This window comes from Kryptolebias marmoratus, linkage group LG8 (genome assembly GCF_001649575.2).
Source record: "Kryptolebias marmoratus isolate JLee-2015 linkage group LG8, ASM164957v2, whole genome shotgun sequence".
Taxonomy (NCBI): domain Eukaryota; kingdom Metazoa; phylum Chordata; class Actinopteri; order Cyprinodontiformes; family Rivulidae; genus Kryptolebias; species Kryptolebias marmoratus.
In genome coordinates this window covers 20572509-20590023 of record NC_051437.1, presented here as the reverse complement: position 1 = coordinate 20590023, position 17515 = coordinate 20572509, and the positions used below count along the sequence as shown (strand labels likewise).

Genomic DNA, 17515 nt, shown 5'->3' with positions numbered 1-17515 from the left:
ACAGTGAAAATGCAGAAACAAGAGGACATAAAATACGTGTGTAAAATAGCACATATAGAAAATTAAAAAAAACAATACTGTTTGCAAGCATATGCAGGGAACATGTTTGAAAGTGTCCCATGACAGAATATTTGTGGACACAAATGAGAAAGACCACTAATGAGAACCCACTGGCTACTCAGCTGTGATATAAATCAGCTGAACATGTAAATTTGATGCTTTCTAAACTCCTGGGGGTAAATCTACGCCTCATTCCTCTCTGCACCCTGAATAATAACCCCTCTGGATTCTCCCTGTTTGATGATTTTTTTTTTTTTTTTTTTTTTTTTGGGGGGGGGGGGGGGGGGATACCTGTCAATCAAATAAAAGGAGGAGAGAATATTTTATACAGTCACCCTACAATTCAACATCTGAGATACACCAAAAGGATGGATTTTTTAATTAAAAATCAAATTTAGATTAAAAAAAGGGTATAATGTATTCATACTTTATCATTGGATATTCATGAAGCCTAACTAGTTTCTGAGCTATGTCTATTGTTAAGAAGTGAGTTTTGATCGTGCAGTTATTGTGATGGGTTTTGATGAGCTGAAAACTAAGAGTGCTCAAGTTTCAGACTAAGGCTGCCACCTAGAGGTTTGGAGACATTACTGCAGCTCATTCAGGTCTCTTACCTTATTACGTCACAGTATTAAAGTGTTGTTGAAGTGTGTGGACAGTTACAGCTGGACTGACCTCCTTAATGATCTTTTTTTAAGAATTCATTACATGCTTTATTTATCTAAATTTGATTTTAATTGAGAAATCCATCCTTTTGGTGTATCTCAGATGTTGAATTGTAGGGTGACTGTATAAAATATTCTCTCTTCCTTTTATTTGATTGACAGGTATTTTATTTTTTATTATTCTTTTTAGCTTAAGTGAGTAAGAATTCTCTCTGTTAGTCGTCAGCACGAGAGTGTGGTACCAATCTAATTACTGAAATACAGAGAAATACAGAAACTAATTTAGAGTTAGAGTGATTTAAATTAAACATACCAAAATGATCATATTTGACGTGAATCTACAGACTGTGTGATGCTTTGGGGAGGTGAGATAGGATAAGAAAAGTGGTAATACAGATCCTTGTAGTTTGTGTTAAAAACATTAACAGACTTGTTGGGATTGATAGAGAATGAACTCTGAACTCTTATGACACGTCAGTGAAGACTTTGTGTATTGTATGTAAAGAATTAAACCACCTAAAAGCAAATAAAACTAACCAAAAAGGTTCTGAAACAGTTTAAACAAAAACAGAACATTTTTCCCATCATGATTAAAGCTATAGTAATAAAATGTTCAGTTTACGTCATCGGGGGGAGATAAACCGGAAATGACTAAACAGTTTATAAAAAAGAGAAAGTGACGAGAAAATGACAATTTTATATTGAGTCAGAGAAGATGACAATGACAACAACTGTGAAATAATACAAGAATGAGCAAAAAGACTAAATGTTGAATGTAGACAGAGGACAGAATCTAAAGAATAACATAAAACTGCCTTTATAGAGTTTATAATGACTGTGTGAACATTTTATTCATTTTAGTCTTATTTAATCAGACACAGAACTTTAAACAATGTTATATATTGACTCTTATTTTATGCATAGGTATTGAGCTAATTTGCTGCCCCTTAAACTAAACTTTTATAAAGTACAAAAGCTAAACTTCAAATGTTAGTGTTTCCAAATAAGAGAAAAGGCTTCTTTTATGATTTAAAACATCTTCACTTAGAAACAAGTCTGGGTCGACTGTGCTTTGACTCCAAAATTAAGCTGTTTCAGAATTTACTGCTTTGATTATTAATATTTTGTGGAAACAGATGAGTTTATAAAACACTGAAACGGCCTCGATGAGATTTTTTCTGATCTGTTTCATGTTAACTGTTGTGCAACTCCTGATTATGCCAGCAGATGGTGATGTAACATGAACTCTGGTGTCTCTGTTGCCACAGAAAAAAATTCTTGACATATTTACTGAACAGGCAGAGAAACAAGTCCAGTTTTATGTTCAAATACAAGCTTTAGAAATCAGTTAGCTTTACAGCTCCTAAACTCGGTTTACATAGGTAAATTCAGAATTTTTTTGTGGTATCTTGTACTTTCTGAACACAAGTTTCATTACATTTAAAGAAGAAAACACTCTGCTTACTCACCTGACCTTTTTGCCAACTTAGATAATTTTTTGTGACACACCTTTTTTTTGTTACTGTTAAATAATTAGCTTTAATTATTTACAAGTCTTTTTATTTCAAGTCAAGTCTTTGAGGTTAAAAACGACTCTTCATCAACTGAACTAAGCACACATTAACAGAGCAGTTGCTGCTGTGCTTCTTCTGGTGTTTGATCATTTATTGGAAAAGGGGAGAACTTATTTTAAAGTGTGGAAGGAAACATTTATTTAAGTTTAACCAATAAAACAAACACAGAAGTAAAATCCCCCAAAAAAGGGGAGCAGGCACAAGGACCCAGCCTCCTCTGTGCAGCTCTGCCTCCTGTTTGTGTTCTTGGATATTTGTCCAAACAGGAAATCAGGAGTCCAGTTTGTTGCAATAAATGATCATGGAGACACACCGTTATAGACTAGGTGTGTTGATTGCGTTGAGTGTATTTGTGCAGTCTTACTCAATTTTAGTTCCAAAAGTTGGTAAGTTTTTTCTTTCTTTCTTTTCTTGTTTTGTTTTTCTCAGATGTTTTCATTTTTATCTGTCAATTTCACCATCCTTCTCTTACTATTAAATTGTTTCCGTACTTCAGTAGTAACCCGTGACACTTTCTTCTCTTTCTCTCAGGTCCCCCTCCAAAACCAGGCCAGTGCCCTCGCTTCCTTTTGACCTTCCCGTCACGTTTGGGATGTAAGGAAGACACAGACTGTCCTAATGATGACAAATGCTGTTCCTATCATTGTGGATCTGTGTGTGTTTCTCCTGTTCACAGTAAGAACCACAATGCCTGCTCATGTAGCCTTCGCATCTTGTCCTAAAGCTTCTCAGTGAGCAAAGTCATGTAGAAATAAAGTATGAAACTCTCTGTTTTTAATCAAGAACTGGGGACTTTAGTTCATGTACTGCCTTTTCTTTCCCTTCAGTAAAAGCACTGTGTCCTGATTCAACCGGGACTGAGACGTGTGATGATCTGTGCTATAGTGACAGTGACTGCTTTAATGGTAAAAAGTGCTGCTATAATGGATGCGGCTATGAGTGCATGCCACCGAAAATAGGTGAGATGTGAACAGTGCGGTAAAATGTCCTGACAAATCCTCCCCCCTTTGCCTCCTGGAGTACTGTGCAACTGAGTGTTTCTGTCTCTGGTGTGTCAGTGAAGCCAGGTCACTGTGGTTCCATCCCCTTTCATCCGTGTGGGGACAACTGCTATCATGATGGATACTGTGCAGGTGAAGAGAAGTGCTGCCCGTCATTTTGCGGCCATTTCTGCAAAGCGCCTATTTGACCAGACATTCAGCATCTGAGGTGCATTGAAAATCAGAGTGAGCACTTATTTACAGAATTATTGATTAAACAGTTCATTTATCATTTTTTTTGTTTGTGTGTGTGTTTCTTTAACATTTACATTGCAACAGTATTTGCTTGGGAAAACTCTTTAGCTTTCATGGCGAAAGAGTGTCTTTTGTATTCAATTAAACTTGTTTTTATGATGAAGATAAAGCAATCTTTGCTGTGAATCATTTTTCCTTTTGAAAGAGCTGACACATCTCCATCTAAAGTGGTTGCATCCCTGAAAAACAGAGAAATTAGTTGGAAGGTTGTCAGAGAGGATACAGGCAGAAAGGTTTATTCTGAAGATTTGATCATCAATTAGATTCCTATGATGAAAAATAGTATTAAATCCTTAAGTGTCAGTTTGACTGAAAAGGCAAATGATTCAGTTAGCCAAGAATATAATCAAGTGGCCAAAAGTTGCAGGACCTTAAAATTCTAAATTTAGATCTAATCCAAGTTTTTTTTCTCCACAAATTACATTTTAACAATGTAATAGTTAAAACAGCTTCAGGGAAAACAAATTAAAATGTTGGTAAAACAGGAGAAAAATCAGTATGTCTGAAGGTTTAAAAATAACTGCCTAGTTGTATTTTTACCTAAATGACCCAGGTTAACATATTCAATTTAGAATAAACTGATTGCGAGTTAAAAGTTCAAAAAGCAGAGGTAAATATTTGAGAGGTGCAGAAAGTTTATGTAACATTCAAACCTGTTTGAACAAGTTTATACAAAAAATGTGGAAAAGTATTTTTAACAGGAATTTGTGTTTCATTATTGGGGCAATCATTGTACAAGCATGAAGCATTGTAAAACAGAACAAGACAACAATAAATCCAGATAAAATTGATAAATAAATATTTATTCAATGGGTGCATCATTTAGACTGGAATACTGAAAACTAGGTTTTGGAGTCATAATGTCATTTTGACCAAATCACTGTGACCTTAATGTGTCACTTTATCTTATCTCCCCTGGCAGGACGAGAGTAAACAATGAGTCTAAAGGTTTTTTTAATGGAAAGCTCTAAGTGCTGCCTGAGTGCAAACAAGGCAGGGCATGATGCAAAAAAATGTTGTTGTGTAGAACTAGTTCTTAAACCAGTCGTGTTTAATCTTGGTCCTGGAGGGCCACTGTTCTGCATGATTGAGGTGTTTCTCTGCTTTGACAAGCCTGACTTGAATGACTGGGTAATTAACAGGCTTCTGCAGAGCTTGGAGACCTGCTGAAAAGCAGAAAAACAACTTAAACCTGCAGGATGGTGGCCCTCGAGGACCAGGGTTGGGCACCACTGTCAAACAACCAGATTTCTGGATTTCTTAAAAGCACAGCTTACAGAAACTTGTCTTTATATCAATCAGGCAGAGAAAAAGAATCATCAGCAGCTCACATGCTGTGGATCCTTTTGCCATTTACCTGCTGCTTTATTCACAAAATGTCTCAATCAGAAATTATTCATATTTTAGCTTGGAATTTGGAAAGGTAAAGACCACAAAATGTCCAGTCTGATTGATTCCATTCATGTGTCTATCCATTCATTTTCTTTACTCAAGTGTTCCTGTTCAGGGTCACGGATCACAACCAGAACAGGTCACCAGTCCATCACAGGACCACGCAGAGACATACGAGACAATCTTTCATGCTCACACCTAGTGACAATTAATGTGTTTTTTGACTGTGGGACAAAACCAGAGTACCCAGAGAAGTCCCACACGTGTACACGGAGCGTATCCAACCTCCACACAGAGAGGTTCCATCCAGGAATCAAACTTACAACCTTCTTACTGCAAGGCAACAATGCTAACCAACTTCACTACCATGCAGCAGATGTCCCTTTGTCTACAATACTGACTTTAAAGCTTTGCAGTCTAACAGATTACATGAGCCTGAATTTCTCTTTTCACTGAATGTTTTTTTTTTATTCTGAAGTTTGTCAAACAATGAAAAAAAAAAACAAAAGCAATCACAAAAACACAAAAATGTTTAAAATTCAAGCTTCAATTTTAATATATTATGTGCTAAGAAAATTTTTCAAAAACTGTAAAGGCCTTTAAAAAAGTAAGCAAATAGAAGATAAGTAAACTTTTAAAACTGCATCAGCAAAGTAAAAGCACCAGTGGTGTTTGTCTGTCAGAGGATGACTTTGTAAAAGAAGGCTGCAGACACAAGGACCCAGCTTGGACTGCAGTTTATGTACCAGATATTTATCCAAACAGTTCAGGAGCTCATCTCTGACTGAGAAATCAACATGAAGACATGCTGTTCCACAGAAGCTCCTCTGCTTTTAGGATTCTGTCTATCTGTGCCGTCAAAATCAATTATGCCAAAACCTGGTAAGTTGCATGTGTTAAATATACAGTAAAATTTGTTTATGATTTCTTATTTTTACTCAACATTCCTCTAAACCCAGGTCACTGTCCAAAAGCCCTCTATTCCTTTGCACCAGCAAAACCATGTCACCATGACAGAACGCTCCGGAGATCACAAATGTTGTGTTTGACTATGGATCTGTCTGTGCCCCTCCCATTCCAAGTGAGACAGACATCAATTAACAAAATAACTAGCAAAGATTATGTTGATTTCTTTGAGGTGAATAGGGTTTTGTATCAAAAGGTGTTTAGACAGCCTTTTAAGCAGAACCAGTCTCCTCTCAAACCTGCATCTTTATCTGACTTTTTGTTTTTAAAAGTTTTTGCATAAATTGTTTCCTCCTTTCTCTCAGCAACTCTCAGGTTGTCATGACGGGCGGAGAGAGTGGCAGCGAACCCACCACACAGACTCATCGTAAAGTGAGGAAAAAAATAAAAATTTATTTTTAAAACAGAAGAACAAGAAAACGAAAAACTGACGGGGCAGCAAAACTAAACGTAACAAAATCCTAAGTAAGACAAAATTGCAAGGTGAGGCAAGAAACGAGAACAACAGCAAACCGGAGACACAAGCCGAGCGGGACAACCAGACAACACATGAAGCGAAGAGCAAACAATGAACCAGCGAGTAACTGGAGGAGATGACCAGGTTTTAAAGAAAAGAGGATAATTATGAGAAGTGAGCACAGGTGAGTGATTACAATTGCGGGCAGGTGGAGATGGGCGTGGCAGGTAAACAACTGCTCACTGAGGACAAGCGGAGAATGACAAGAAACAAAGACAACAAGAACAAGGATGACAAAATAATAAAATAAAAGAAACAATAAACCCAAACTGAAACAGAAAAGAAAACAGAAAAACAAGACTCAAAGCCAAAACAAAAACACTTGAATTCATGACACAAGTATCCAATTCCAGGAATAGGCATAGGTGGTAAAGAATGATCTAGTGATGGTGAGTGCCCAAATGGCCAATTATGCTTCTTTACCAGGAGTGGACGTCAGTGCATGGCACCAGTACTAAGTAAGATATGAATAGGATGGCAAAAGTCTTACTCTTACTTCCTCTCTTCATCCTGCTGCTTGTTGGAAACAGGTTGAAGGTTTTTGTGTTGAGTCTTTCAGTGAAGCCAGGATTGTGTGGTTGGCTCCTGTTCCTCCCTCCCTGTCATGACCATTGCCGTGATGATAGTGATTGTGGCGGTGAGAAGAAGTGCTGTCAGAAAGGAAGTGGTCATTCCTGTGAAGACCCGTTTTTTTCTTTCAAACTGAGCTGAACCATACATCAGAGCATGCACTTCGTTGGTGTATTGAATACTGATATATTGATTGAAAATAGTAAATTACTTATGTGTTTGTTTAATTGTATTTCTGCTTTATTGCCTTTTCCCTTGCAATGCCAATTGGTCAAACTATCTTTTAAAGTGATACATTGCACAAAACACTGAGAACTGTGAATAAGGCAGACAATATTGCTGAATTCCATAAATATGAAAGCTACATTACCTAACTTCCCTCAATTTAACTTCTTCATTGGTTCCTATGAAGAAATAACCCCTCCTACTGACACCTGCATGGGTAAAACTGCATCAGTTCCTTCAGCAGTAAAGAGGCTTTTATTTATTGAAAGTAAGAAGCCAGTCAGTGGTAAAATAAATCAAAAAGAAAAACCTTCATGAGAAGCTACAGTGTTTAATTACTTTTAGATTAATAGCCCGTCAGTACCTTTTATCTTCATCTGAAAAAACAACATAATGCTCAGTTTGTCAGGAGTTGGTAGATAATTAGAAACAAAGTGTGTCCAGTTTTCCAGTTTCCTATCAGTGGGATCGATTTTAATGAAATAAATAATTCACAGTAGTTTCACTAATACCTTCCTGCTTCATTTCAACTCAGAAAAACTTGGTAACATGGTTAGTAAGTTAGCTGTGAGAGTCCTTTGAATAAATGCAAGTGTGTGTCATTCAGTAAGGTGAGCTGATAAACTGCTTTGTTTTTCACTGGAGTGTTATTAGACATCAGTTTATTTAGCAGATAATAACTCCATGTGGTGAAGTGTAGTGTTTGTAATTAAAGCAGAGTCAACAGATCTGAAACCATAAAAAAGATCAGAAACAATAAAAAAGTGTATGCACATAATAATAATTGTCAAATAGGAAGAAAAAAAAAATTCAACACCTCAAAGATAATTGGCAGTAACTCCGCAGACACAAGGACCCAGCATCCTCCGTGCTGCTCAGATTGCAGTTTATTTATCGGATTTTTATCCAAACAGGAGATCAGGAGTTCATTTCTGACTGACTGAGAAATCAACATGAAGACGAGCTGTTCTATAATAGCTGCTCTGCTTTTAGCATTCTGTCTATTTGTGCCAGTTATGCCAAGACATGGTAAGTTAGCTTTTTCTGTCTTAATTTTAATGTATAACCTGTTTATTTGTTTGTTTAACCAAGATAAAAAACCTGACACCCTCATTAATGGTAAGCCAACACTTCTGTAAAACCAGGGATCTGTCCAGAAGTCTTTAATACTCTCCTGACAGTCCCACCATGTGATCATGATAGTGAATGCCCTGGAACTAAAAAGTGCTGTACGTTTGATTATGGATCCATCTGAGCCCCTCGTGTTTCAAATAAGAGCTGCAATATTTACCAAAGTACTTCAGTTGTTAAAATTTTTGTTAGATCTTTTAAGTGAATAGTCTTGTAAAAACTATGCACAAAGTTAGTTCAAGTTTACCTTCTTTTTGTTACCAAATTGACTTTTTAAAAGTATCCAAAAATAAATAAATAAAAGTATATATCTTTTCAAAAGGAGCTCTGAAGACACATGGACCCAACATCCGCTGTGCTGCTCAGACTACAGTTTATGTATCAGATATTTATCCAAACAGGAGATCAGGAGCTCATTTCTGTCTGACTGTGAAAAATCAACATGAAGACGAGCTGATCAACAAAAGCTGCTCTTTTTTTAGCATTCTGTTCATTTGTTCCTTCTTGTCAGTTTTGTGAGAACTCTGTCTTCAATAAGTAATCTGTTTCTGTTTAAATGTGCACGTTTTTGTTTGTTTGACCAACCAGAAAACTAGGCAGTCTGATAAATGTTAACTCTACACTTCTCTAAAATTTCCCTAACACCAGATATCAGTCCAAAAGTCTTTAATATTCTCCCGCCAGTACCACCGTGTCACCATGACACAGAATGCTCTGGAGAAGAAAAAAGTACTATAGCTGTTAAGAAACATGTTAAATCTTTTTAGTGAATAAAGGGTTATTGAAACCACACCTGGGCGTGTTCTTAAGTAAGAGCAACATCTTCTCAAAATCCATTTTTTGGATTTTCTGGTTTTATAAGTCCTAAAGTTATATATTTTCTCTGTCCTTGCAGGATGTCCACCGCCGGGACCAGGGCCATGTGTTGAAGACTGCTCCACAGACAGAGACTGCCTAAGTCATCAAAAATGCTGCTCCATCGGGTGTGGACATCAGTGCATTGGACCAAAACCAGGCGAGATATGATGAAGGTGCTAAAGTTCCTCAGTTGCTTGGTGTAAAGCAATTAAATGTTGTGTTTTGTTTGTTGGGTGTTTCAGGAAGCTGCGGCTGGCTCGTGTCGACCTACGTCTGTCATAAGTTTTGTGATGATGACTATGATTGCCCTGAAATGAAGAAGTGCTGTCCAAATAGTTGTAGCTACTCCTGCAAAGAGCCCATTCATTATGACACCAGCTGAGCTGCACCATACATCCAGTTATTTGGCTTCTTTAACACAAATATGTTAAATAAAAATATCCATAAATTGCTTACGTGTGTGTTTCTGCTCCAATTATTTTTTCTTGCAATGCAAATATGTTAAACTATCTTCTAAATAGGTACGTTTAATGAAAATGACTGAATTAAATAGTTTTGAGGGGTGCCACAAAGATTAACAGTATGTGTAAAACCTAACTTTACTGTCATGGAGATGACATCTGAGAAAAAAGCAGGGAGGATTGTCTTACTGCTGTCAGTCCCACTAACTTATTTGTCCTAACTTACCTGTAACTTAGTTAGTTGTTATGAGAAGATAACCCTTGCTACTGACACCTGCATGAGTAAAAATACATCAGTTCCGGATCAGATAATGTCTTCTTTTCTATTTGTACTTCACTTTATTAGTAAAAAATCTTCAGCTGAAAACTAAATAAAGAAGTTCAATTTGTCAGCAAATAGAACAGAGTCAGAAAGAAAGTCTGTCTAGTGGAATAGATTTTGTAGAAACAAACTATTTACAGTAGTTTCCAAAATACCTTTCTGCTTCATTTCAACTCAGAACCACTCTGTAACATGTTTAGTAAGTGAATTATAACAACACTTTGAATAAATGCAAGGGTGCCTTTTTAAGTTTAGAGGAAAGTGGGAAAGTTTACTGAGCTATTAACCACTGTGTGTTCCTCTGTAGTGTTAAACATCACTTTATTTAGCAGATAATACTCCAAGTTTAACAGTGGAGATGAGTGCATGAACACTATATTAATAGGCATCAAATAGGAAAAGAACCAAGTTTTCCTGGATGTGTTTATTGGAGAATCTGTTTATGTTTCTTGTTTTTTGTTTTTCCAGACACCACTATCAGTCTTTACCCAACAGGTTTCAAAAATCAGGTCACTGTTGAAAATACTTTGAATTCTTTGAACCTGCAAAACCCTGTGATTGTGACAGAGAATGTCCTGAAGATGTTTGACTAAGAATCTGTCTGTGCTCCTCCTATATAAGAGACACGATATTTCCCAAAATAGCCACTGAGATATTTTAAAATCTTTTCATTAAATATGGTATAATTCATGGTAAACACTAAACATTGGTTTTAAAGCGTTTTGCATAAATTATTGTTTCTTTCTAGAGTGTCCAACTCCAAGAATAGGAATATATGTTGAGCAATGCTTTAGTAATGATGGATGCCCAGATGGTGAATATTGATGCCCTAATGGGTGTGGACATCAGTGAATATGATTAAGGTGGCAAATATCCTTCCTTTATGAAAGTATGAACCGACTGAATGTCTGTAGGTGTTTCAGTGAAGCCAGGAAAGTGTGGTTGGCACAGGTTCATTACTGTTTGTTGAGAGCACTGCTGTAAAGATAGTGACTGTAGCGGTGAGAGGTGCTGTTAGAGAAGATGTGGTTCTTTCTACGAAGAACCCCTTTTTCTTCCAGACTGAGCTGCAACCATACATCTCAGTGTCCAATTCATTGGCTTCTTTGAAACAGACTTATTGAATCAAAATGCCATTAAGTTACTTGTGTGCTTCTGCTTCATTAATGTTTCCATAGCAATGCAAATTTGTCAAACTATCTTCTAAAGTGTATTTTATGTCATGAAGACGAGACCTGAGAAAAACAGAAAAGATTATCCTACTACCATTATTTCTGCCCTGTCTTTCACCTTGACTATAAAAGTTGTAAAATAAATGTTAGCATTATTTTTTATTGGAGATGATGATGAGTACAAGTTCTTTTCCTGCAGGTTGGTGTAGTTATTAACTTTGTTGTTACAGCCTATAGAATAAATGCAAGTTTGTGCCATTTCACATTTTTAGGAAGGCAGGAGATTTTTACTGAAACAAGAATCACTGTGTTTTTCTCTGTGGTGTCACACATCAGTTAATTTAGCAGATAATAACTCAACGTGGTAGAGTTTAGAGTTTGTAATCAAAAGAGACTCAACAGATCAGAGCAAAAACATGAATAAGATAAGTGCATGAATACAACGGTAATCTTGTCAAACGTGAAAATAATCAAGCAACACCTCAGAGTTGGTTGTTATAACATGTTTAGCTTTTTATAATTTTGTACTGCAAAATAAGTTTTTTTAAAGGTATTTTTTAAAAAGTTACAGCACCAGAGGTGTGTGTCTAACAGAGGATTCTTTTGTAAAGTAACTCAGTAAAGAAACATCCAAGAAACTTGCAAAAATGCAACAACAGTCATTACTGCTACACTTGCGTAATTGGTTGTCATTGGTTGTTCTTTTGTTACCAAAGTAATTTTAAAAACGTACCCCCCCCCCCAAAAAAAAAAAAAAAAAAAAAAAAAAAGGCGGTGAACAATTTGGGTGTGTCTGTTGTGACTATATATGCTTTGAGAAGGAGCTCTGCAAACACAAGGATCCAGCATCCTCTGTTTCCAGACATCAGGAGCTCATTTCTGACTGCCAGAAATCAACATGAAGATGAGCTGTTCTACAAAAGCTGCTCTGCTCATAGCCTTCTGTCTGCTGGTGCTGCCAGACACAGGTAAGCCAGACTTTAGTATGCTTGTCTTTTCTTACATGTTTTTGATGTCCAGAAATGTTGTGTTTTTGACCAAAGATCTGTCTGTGACCGTCCTGATTCAAGAAAGATACAATATTTACTAAAGTAGCTGTTAAAGACTTTGTTCAATCCTTTTCAGTTTCTGGACAGTTTTATTGAAAGAAACAATTACCTGTCGAATCCCCCCTTTTTGTGACTATTTATGATTTTAGGACTTTGCATTTATTGTTTTCTCTTTTCTCTCTTCAACAGCAGTGCATTCACAACCAGATATTGGGATATGTATTGAGGAATGCTTTATGGGTGAGTGCCCAGATGGTAAAATATGCCAGTTTAATGGCTGTGCACATGTGTGCGTAGATCCAAGACCAAGACCAAAACCAGGTGAGCCACGATGAAGGTGACAAAGTACCTTGCTTTTTTCCTCTCATCCTGTTGCTTGGTATAAAGCAACTAAACTTTTTTGTGTTGGATGTTTCAGGATTCTGCGGCCGGCCCTTGTTAACCAACGTTTGTGAAAAGCTCTGCAAGCATGACTATGACTGCCCCGGATCAAAGAAGTGCTGTCGAACCTCTTGTGGTAGATTCTGCACAGAGCCCATTTTTTTCTGAAGCACCGAGCTGCACCATACATGCCAGTGGGCTCTTCCTCGGCTTCCTTAAAAAAGATTGAATAAAAATATCAATAAAATGCTCAAATGTGTGTTTCTTCCTCATTTACTGTTTCCTTGCGATGCAGATTTTTCAAGCTGTCTTTTAAAGTGTTACTTTTAATAAATCAGCACTGAATTGTGAATGAATTGGACAATATTGATCAATCCCACTGTTGAGAACGACCAAGATTTAGTATTCACTCCTTGCAGAGCAATCTTCTCACCTGACCACTTGGTTTCTCTCACCGGATCTTTGATGTTGCAGAAAAGACGGACACACAAAACGAGTCCAGACCAGAGGTTTAAAAACAAAATCATACATTTAGTCAAACATTCAGCTGAATGGAGACAACAACTCACCAACAAGAAGCAACAGCAACACGTTCCCAGTTGTGTCTGAAGTGATAACCCCTTCCACTTCTGTTTATACTATAGAGCATACGATCATATCCTGATGCCCTGGAACCTTCAGCCTCCCTCAGCCCACAGACACAATTGTTCTTTGTGATTATTCTATCATAAGACAAGCGTGACCTCATTTCAGCAATCAAATCATTTTAGTGGTATTAAAGTTTGTTTATATTCTATTGTTGACTAAGCATAACCTCATTTCTTAGCAATCAAAGTATCATGGTTTGATTATATGGTACAGTTTGAACTGCATTACCATTTAGTATTTATACAAGCTTTAAATGCTTGCACCTTTGTGAGATCCCTTTGAATGAAACAGAGCTGTAATGAGTTTAACAGAAATTAGAAATGAACACAAACCATACTTTACACCACAAAGATCAACTTGTATATTTTCTGTCTTCACTGTCATGTAGATTTGATTAGCAAACAAACAGGAACACAGCAATGATTCTGTTGCTACTTCTGTTAGTTCTGCCAATTTAGCTTTCATCTTGGCTTTTAAAGATGGAAATTAATTGCTTGCTTTTGCTACATTAGTACGTCTTTTTATAAGAGATGATGTTGAGTACAAGTTCTTTTTCTGTGTCAAACTGATTAAACTGATTGGTACTGGTACTTACAGCCTTACCTAAAGCTTTTTTTCTACCCCAAAATAAATTTACAGACTGAATTTATATTCTTATTTAGTTCTTATGAGCGAATAACCCCATCTACTGACACCTGGAGGATTAAACATACATCCGTTACTTATCAGTTCAAAAGTGTTGCGTTTTCTCTATTTGTATATCTTCCAATCCAAAGAAAAAAAAGTCTGTGCTGTTGTGGATGTTTCCACATCTACTTGCATTTGTGTTTCTTTGTGGAGATGGGTGTGTGTGGTTGGTGAGGTGTTGCTTCACAGCGAGCTGACAGCAGGTCAGGTGACTTCAGGCTGACTGACACTCCCTCATGTAAAAGTTAATTGATTTCATTTTCACCTTGAGGGTCAAAGTGTTCACCTGCAGAGTTCTGCTGCTGGCCTTTATGGCTACAGGTGACTGTCCCGCCTGAATGTTATTAGAAACGTGCCACAGCTGTTTAATGAGTCCTCATTAAAGTGAAATCCTGATTAGCCCATTTATGTTGTTTACATTGTTTTTGATGCTTTCATCAGGAAACATTTCAAATTATTTCAGATCCAAATAAAAATCATTAAACTGGTTCTCACACTTTGTTTTAATTATTTTTTACAGGTGATTTGCTTCTGTTTGAGAAAGTTATTCTGATTTTTGTTTTTTCCTAACAAAGATTTTGGAGCTCCGGTTAAATTAGTTTATTCAGATGACAGCAGGTCTGTTGGCTCCAAACAGGCTGATGATAAAAGTGCTACCGCCTATCCTGGGGAGGTTTTTCCTTCAGGAGCTGCGGAGAATTTCCAGGATCTGTCAAAGGAAATGTTGGGTTTTCAATCTGTTGACTGGGTTTTTTATAACTCACGTCTGTAAGAGAGCTATAAAAAAACAGCTTAACAAGGTTCTGAGTGTTTAATATCTTACCTGTTGTAGATACATAGCTTCTTGAGCAGGCTCCGTTTGGAGAAATAGTTTAGTTCTGACAGGACTGAGGAGCTAATGGCTAGTCCAAGCCAGACCAAAACCAAAGTATATTGCTGCCATCCTAAAACAACTCCAATCTCAATAATGGTATAAAGGTTCGTGTGAACCTTAGTTGAACCTTTACACCACCATCAGTTTCATATTTCATGTTTATTTTGGCAGAAACATGAGGATAATCCTGCTGGATGTGACTCCTGGACGTCACAGAAGTGTGACAGCTAGCTGCTACTGGCACTATTTATGCTTGTAAATAACTCCAAAACCCCATTTAAATACAGTAAATTATCCAAACTGAGGATGTTCAAAGAGGTAATTACAATAAGTAAAATAATGATTGTTCATAACCTTTTCATCAAATCTTCCTTTAAAATGGCTGCACTTTTCCTTATTTTGATGTCATACATGTTCTAAGAATTCTTCATTATTTGATTAGTTAATCAAGCCTTTGTTCCAGACAACAGAACAGAACATTTTAAGGATTGGTTTGGTGTTTTAGTTTCAGAAAACATCCTGACGTTCATGTTGAAAATGTACAAAACAACAACAGTGTTTTGTTTAAAAGCAGCTTATTGAGCTAAACATAATTACTGACATCTTCTCACAAAACCAAGAAATGAACAGCTGGTTTAAGTTGTGAGACTGAAAGTTTACCATAATAAAACCGTTTTTTGGTGAGTTAATCAAAAACTTTAACTTCAAACATTTATCTCAGTGACAGCTGTGTTTACTATTTGGATTCATTTTTTTAGTGTAGTTTAGTTAAGTTGTTATAGCTTGAATTAACAACAACAAACTAATGGTGCTGGTCAGAAAATGGTAAATGAAGGGTTCAGTCCAAATCTGGTCCAGTTTGATCCAGGTGCAGAACATTTCAACATTTTAAAATGATCTGAATATAGTTCAATATAGTTTGATCGAAAATATCCAAAGTTTTAAATCAGCCATTTCAGTTCAAATCATTCAAATGTCCTGCATTTTTTTTTCTTAGTTGAATTGAAATCTGATTCTGTTTAAATTCATTTTCCATTAATAAAGTTAGTTCAAAATTGTTAAATTCAAATCAAGTTTAATACAATTAATCCGATTAAATGTAAAGCTTTCCAACTGATTCCTACTCAATTCAGTCCAGTTAGATGTAATCTTAATTAATGACAATCTATTTCAAAGAGTCCAAATCATTTTAACTTTTAATATGAAAGTCACACATGAAACACCAAAAGCCTCAAGTTTTTAAGTTTGAACATTAAAACCTGGGTATAACCAATACGTCTTTTTATAACAATTTTACAAAGTGCAGTTTGGTGTATTTTCTGCCACATAAAGAGACAAAGTTCTTTACTAGGAAATAAAATAAATCATTTACCACAATTTTAAACTTTCATGAAACTTATTGATTAATTCAAACAGCTCTTCATTTATTGTTTTCTTTTTCCTGAAAAGTGATTAAAATCTGGTTGTAAGACATTTAAACCATGAAAAAACATACAAATTTAAAATACCATCAGTAAAAAAACAAAACCAAACAAATTTCATTTTTGTTAGTTTGACCCTAACTGACACTTCAGGTTTAGATAACAACACAACTATTTGTACTCATTCAAAGTGAAATTAGCAACACAAATTTTCAACCTGAACTGATGAACTTTTCAACCCAACATCCTTTGTTGTGTTACACATTTTCTACTCTGCAGTGACAGATTGTTATTGACTATCTCATGAATGAATGGTTTTCTTGGAATCTAAAGAACATCCAGAACAAGTTCCCCTTTTGTTTTGTCTGATGCCACAAATTCTCCCTCTGAGGCTTCTCCTGAGGACATGAATACTTGGAAATGTCTCAACCTCAGAGTGGGAAAAAAGCATCTGGTTGAGTAGTGAGATTCCTTCTCAGAAATCAGTTCATTTATTTAACTTGTCATTTGTTACTATGACTAATTAAGCCAGTTTTTCCAGCCAAAGTTGAAAAGGGGGTTTGTAGGTTTGTTCATGTCTCATGGACACTGAATGAATTTTAATGAAACTCTCAGAAAGTATTAATTGGATGTACATCTACTACTGATCAACACTGACCTAATCTAATTCAAGACAAGTGTCATAACTAATAAACATCAACCAGCACAAAAATGTCTACAACACAGAACAAAACATGCATGTTAGGTTATCTGGTAACTCTGAATTGTCCCTAAGTGTGAGTGAGAGTGTGAATAGTTGTTTGACTCTTTGTGTCCCTGTGATGGACTTGTGACGTGTCCAGGGTGTCCCCCTCCTTTGGCAAAATGATTGCTGGAGATAAGCAGTTCTTGAAATGATGGTTAGTTTGTGTAATTTGAAGCTTTTAGAAAGGTCTTTTAGTTGTTGACAGTTCATTTTTTTGTGTGTGGTAAAACGTATTGTAAGCTTATAGCTGATTTTTCTGATCTAAATTTAAAAAAAACAACACTTAGACAGCTAAGAAACATGCAAAAATGCAACGACAGTCATCACTGCTACACTTTCACAATTTGTTGTCAAAAAAATTATTTGAACTTTGTTCTTTTGTTATCAAATTAACTTTTAATCTTTTTGAAGCCCGAGAGAGAGAGAGAGAGACAGAGAGAGAGAGAGAGAGAGAGAGAGAGAGAGAGAGAGAGAGAGAGAGAGAGAGAGAGAGAGAGAGAGA

General features: G+C 36.3%; 3 protein-coding genes across 4 annotated transcripts in view; all 3 read left to right on the top strand.

Moving 5' to 3' along the window:
* Positions 1 to 2534: 2534 nt before the first annotated feature.
* LOC108236717 overlaps positions 2535 to 17515 on the top strand; it is a 24386-nt gene continuing 9405 nt past the window's right edge. Inside the window, exons 1-6 of the mRNA XM_017417585.3 lie at positions 2535 to 2685; positions 2831 to 2974; positions 3127 to 3258; positions 3358 to 3483; positions 5102 to 5285; positions 6258 to 6324. Coding sequence (XP_017273074.2) covers positions 2595 to 2685; positions 2831 to 2974; positions 3127 to 3258; positions 3358 to 3483; positions 5102 to 5285; positions 6258 to 6324 — 744 coding nt within the window. The 5' untranslated portion in view covers positions 2535 to 2594. The remainder of the gene's footprint in view (positions 2686 to 2830; positions 2975 to 3126; positions 3259 to 3357; positions 3484 to 5101; positions 5286 to 6257; positions 6325 to 17515) is intronic.
* LOC112450555 (perlwapin-like) lies at positions 5754 to 9704 on the top strand. 2 transcript variants are annotated; one of them, XM_025006228.2, is made up of 3 exons: positions 5754 to 5868; positions 9291 to 9410; positions 9496 to 9704. In XM_025006228.2, exons 1-3 carry the CDS (start codon positions 5784 to 5786, stop codon positions 9633 to 9635), a joined length of 345 nt encoding a protein of 114 aa, XP_024861996.1. In that variant the 5' UTR covers positions 5754 to 5783; the 3' UTR covers positions 9636 to 9704. The 2 variants fall into 2 exon arrangements, with proteins under 2 accessions (XP_024861996.1, XP_037832872.1); XM_037976944.1 differs by lacking the exon at positions 5754 to 5868 and adding an exon at positions 8151 to 8293.
* Positions 12019 to 12893, top strand: LOC108236718 (WAP four-disulfide core domain protein 5-like). The gene is made up of 3 exons (XM_017417586.3): positions 12019 to 12176; positions 12447 to 12578; positions 12676 to 12893. The coding sequence occupies exons 1-3, from the start codon at positions 12107 to 12109 to the stop codon at positions 12804 to 12806; spliced, it is 333 nt and encodes a 110-aa protein (XP_017273075.1). The 5' UTR covers positions 12019 to 12106; the 3' UTR covers positions 12807 to 12893.

Bases quoted from the DNA above. Each gene is read 5' to 3' on its own strand.
- LOC108236718 (XM_017417586.3), top strand. From the start codon at position 12,107: ATGAAGATGAGCTGTTCTACAAAAGCTGCTCTGCTCATAGCCTTCTGT. The intron at 12,177-12,446 runs GTAAGCCAGACT...TCTCTTCAACAG, and splicing joins GCTGGTGCTGCCAGACACAG to CAGTGCATTCACAACCAGAT. The intron at 12,579-12,675 runs GTGAGCCACGAT...TGGATGTTTCAG, and splicing joins AAGACCAAGACCAAAACCAG to GATTCTGCGGCCGGCCCTTG.
- LOC112450555 (XM_025006228.2), top strand. From the start codon at position 5,784: ATGAAGACATGCTGTTCCACAGAAGCTCCTCTGCTTTTAGGATTCTGT. The intron at 5,869-9,290 runs GTAAGTTGCATG...CTGTCCTTGCAG, and splicing joins ATCAATTATGCCAAAACCTG to GATGTCCACCGCCGGGACCA. The intron at 9,411-9,495 runs GCGAGATATGAT...TGGGTGTTTCAG, and splicing joins GTGCATTGGACCAAAACCAG to GAAGCTGCGGCTGGCTCGTG.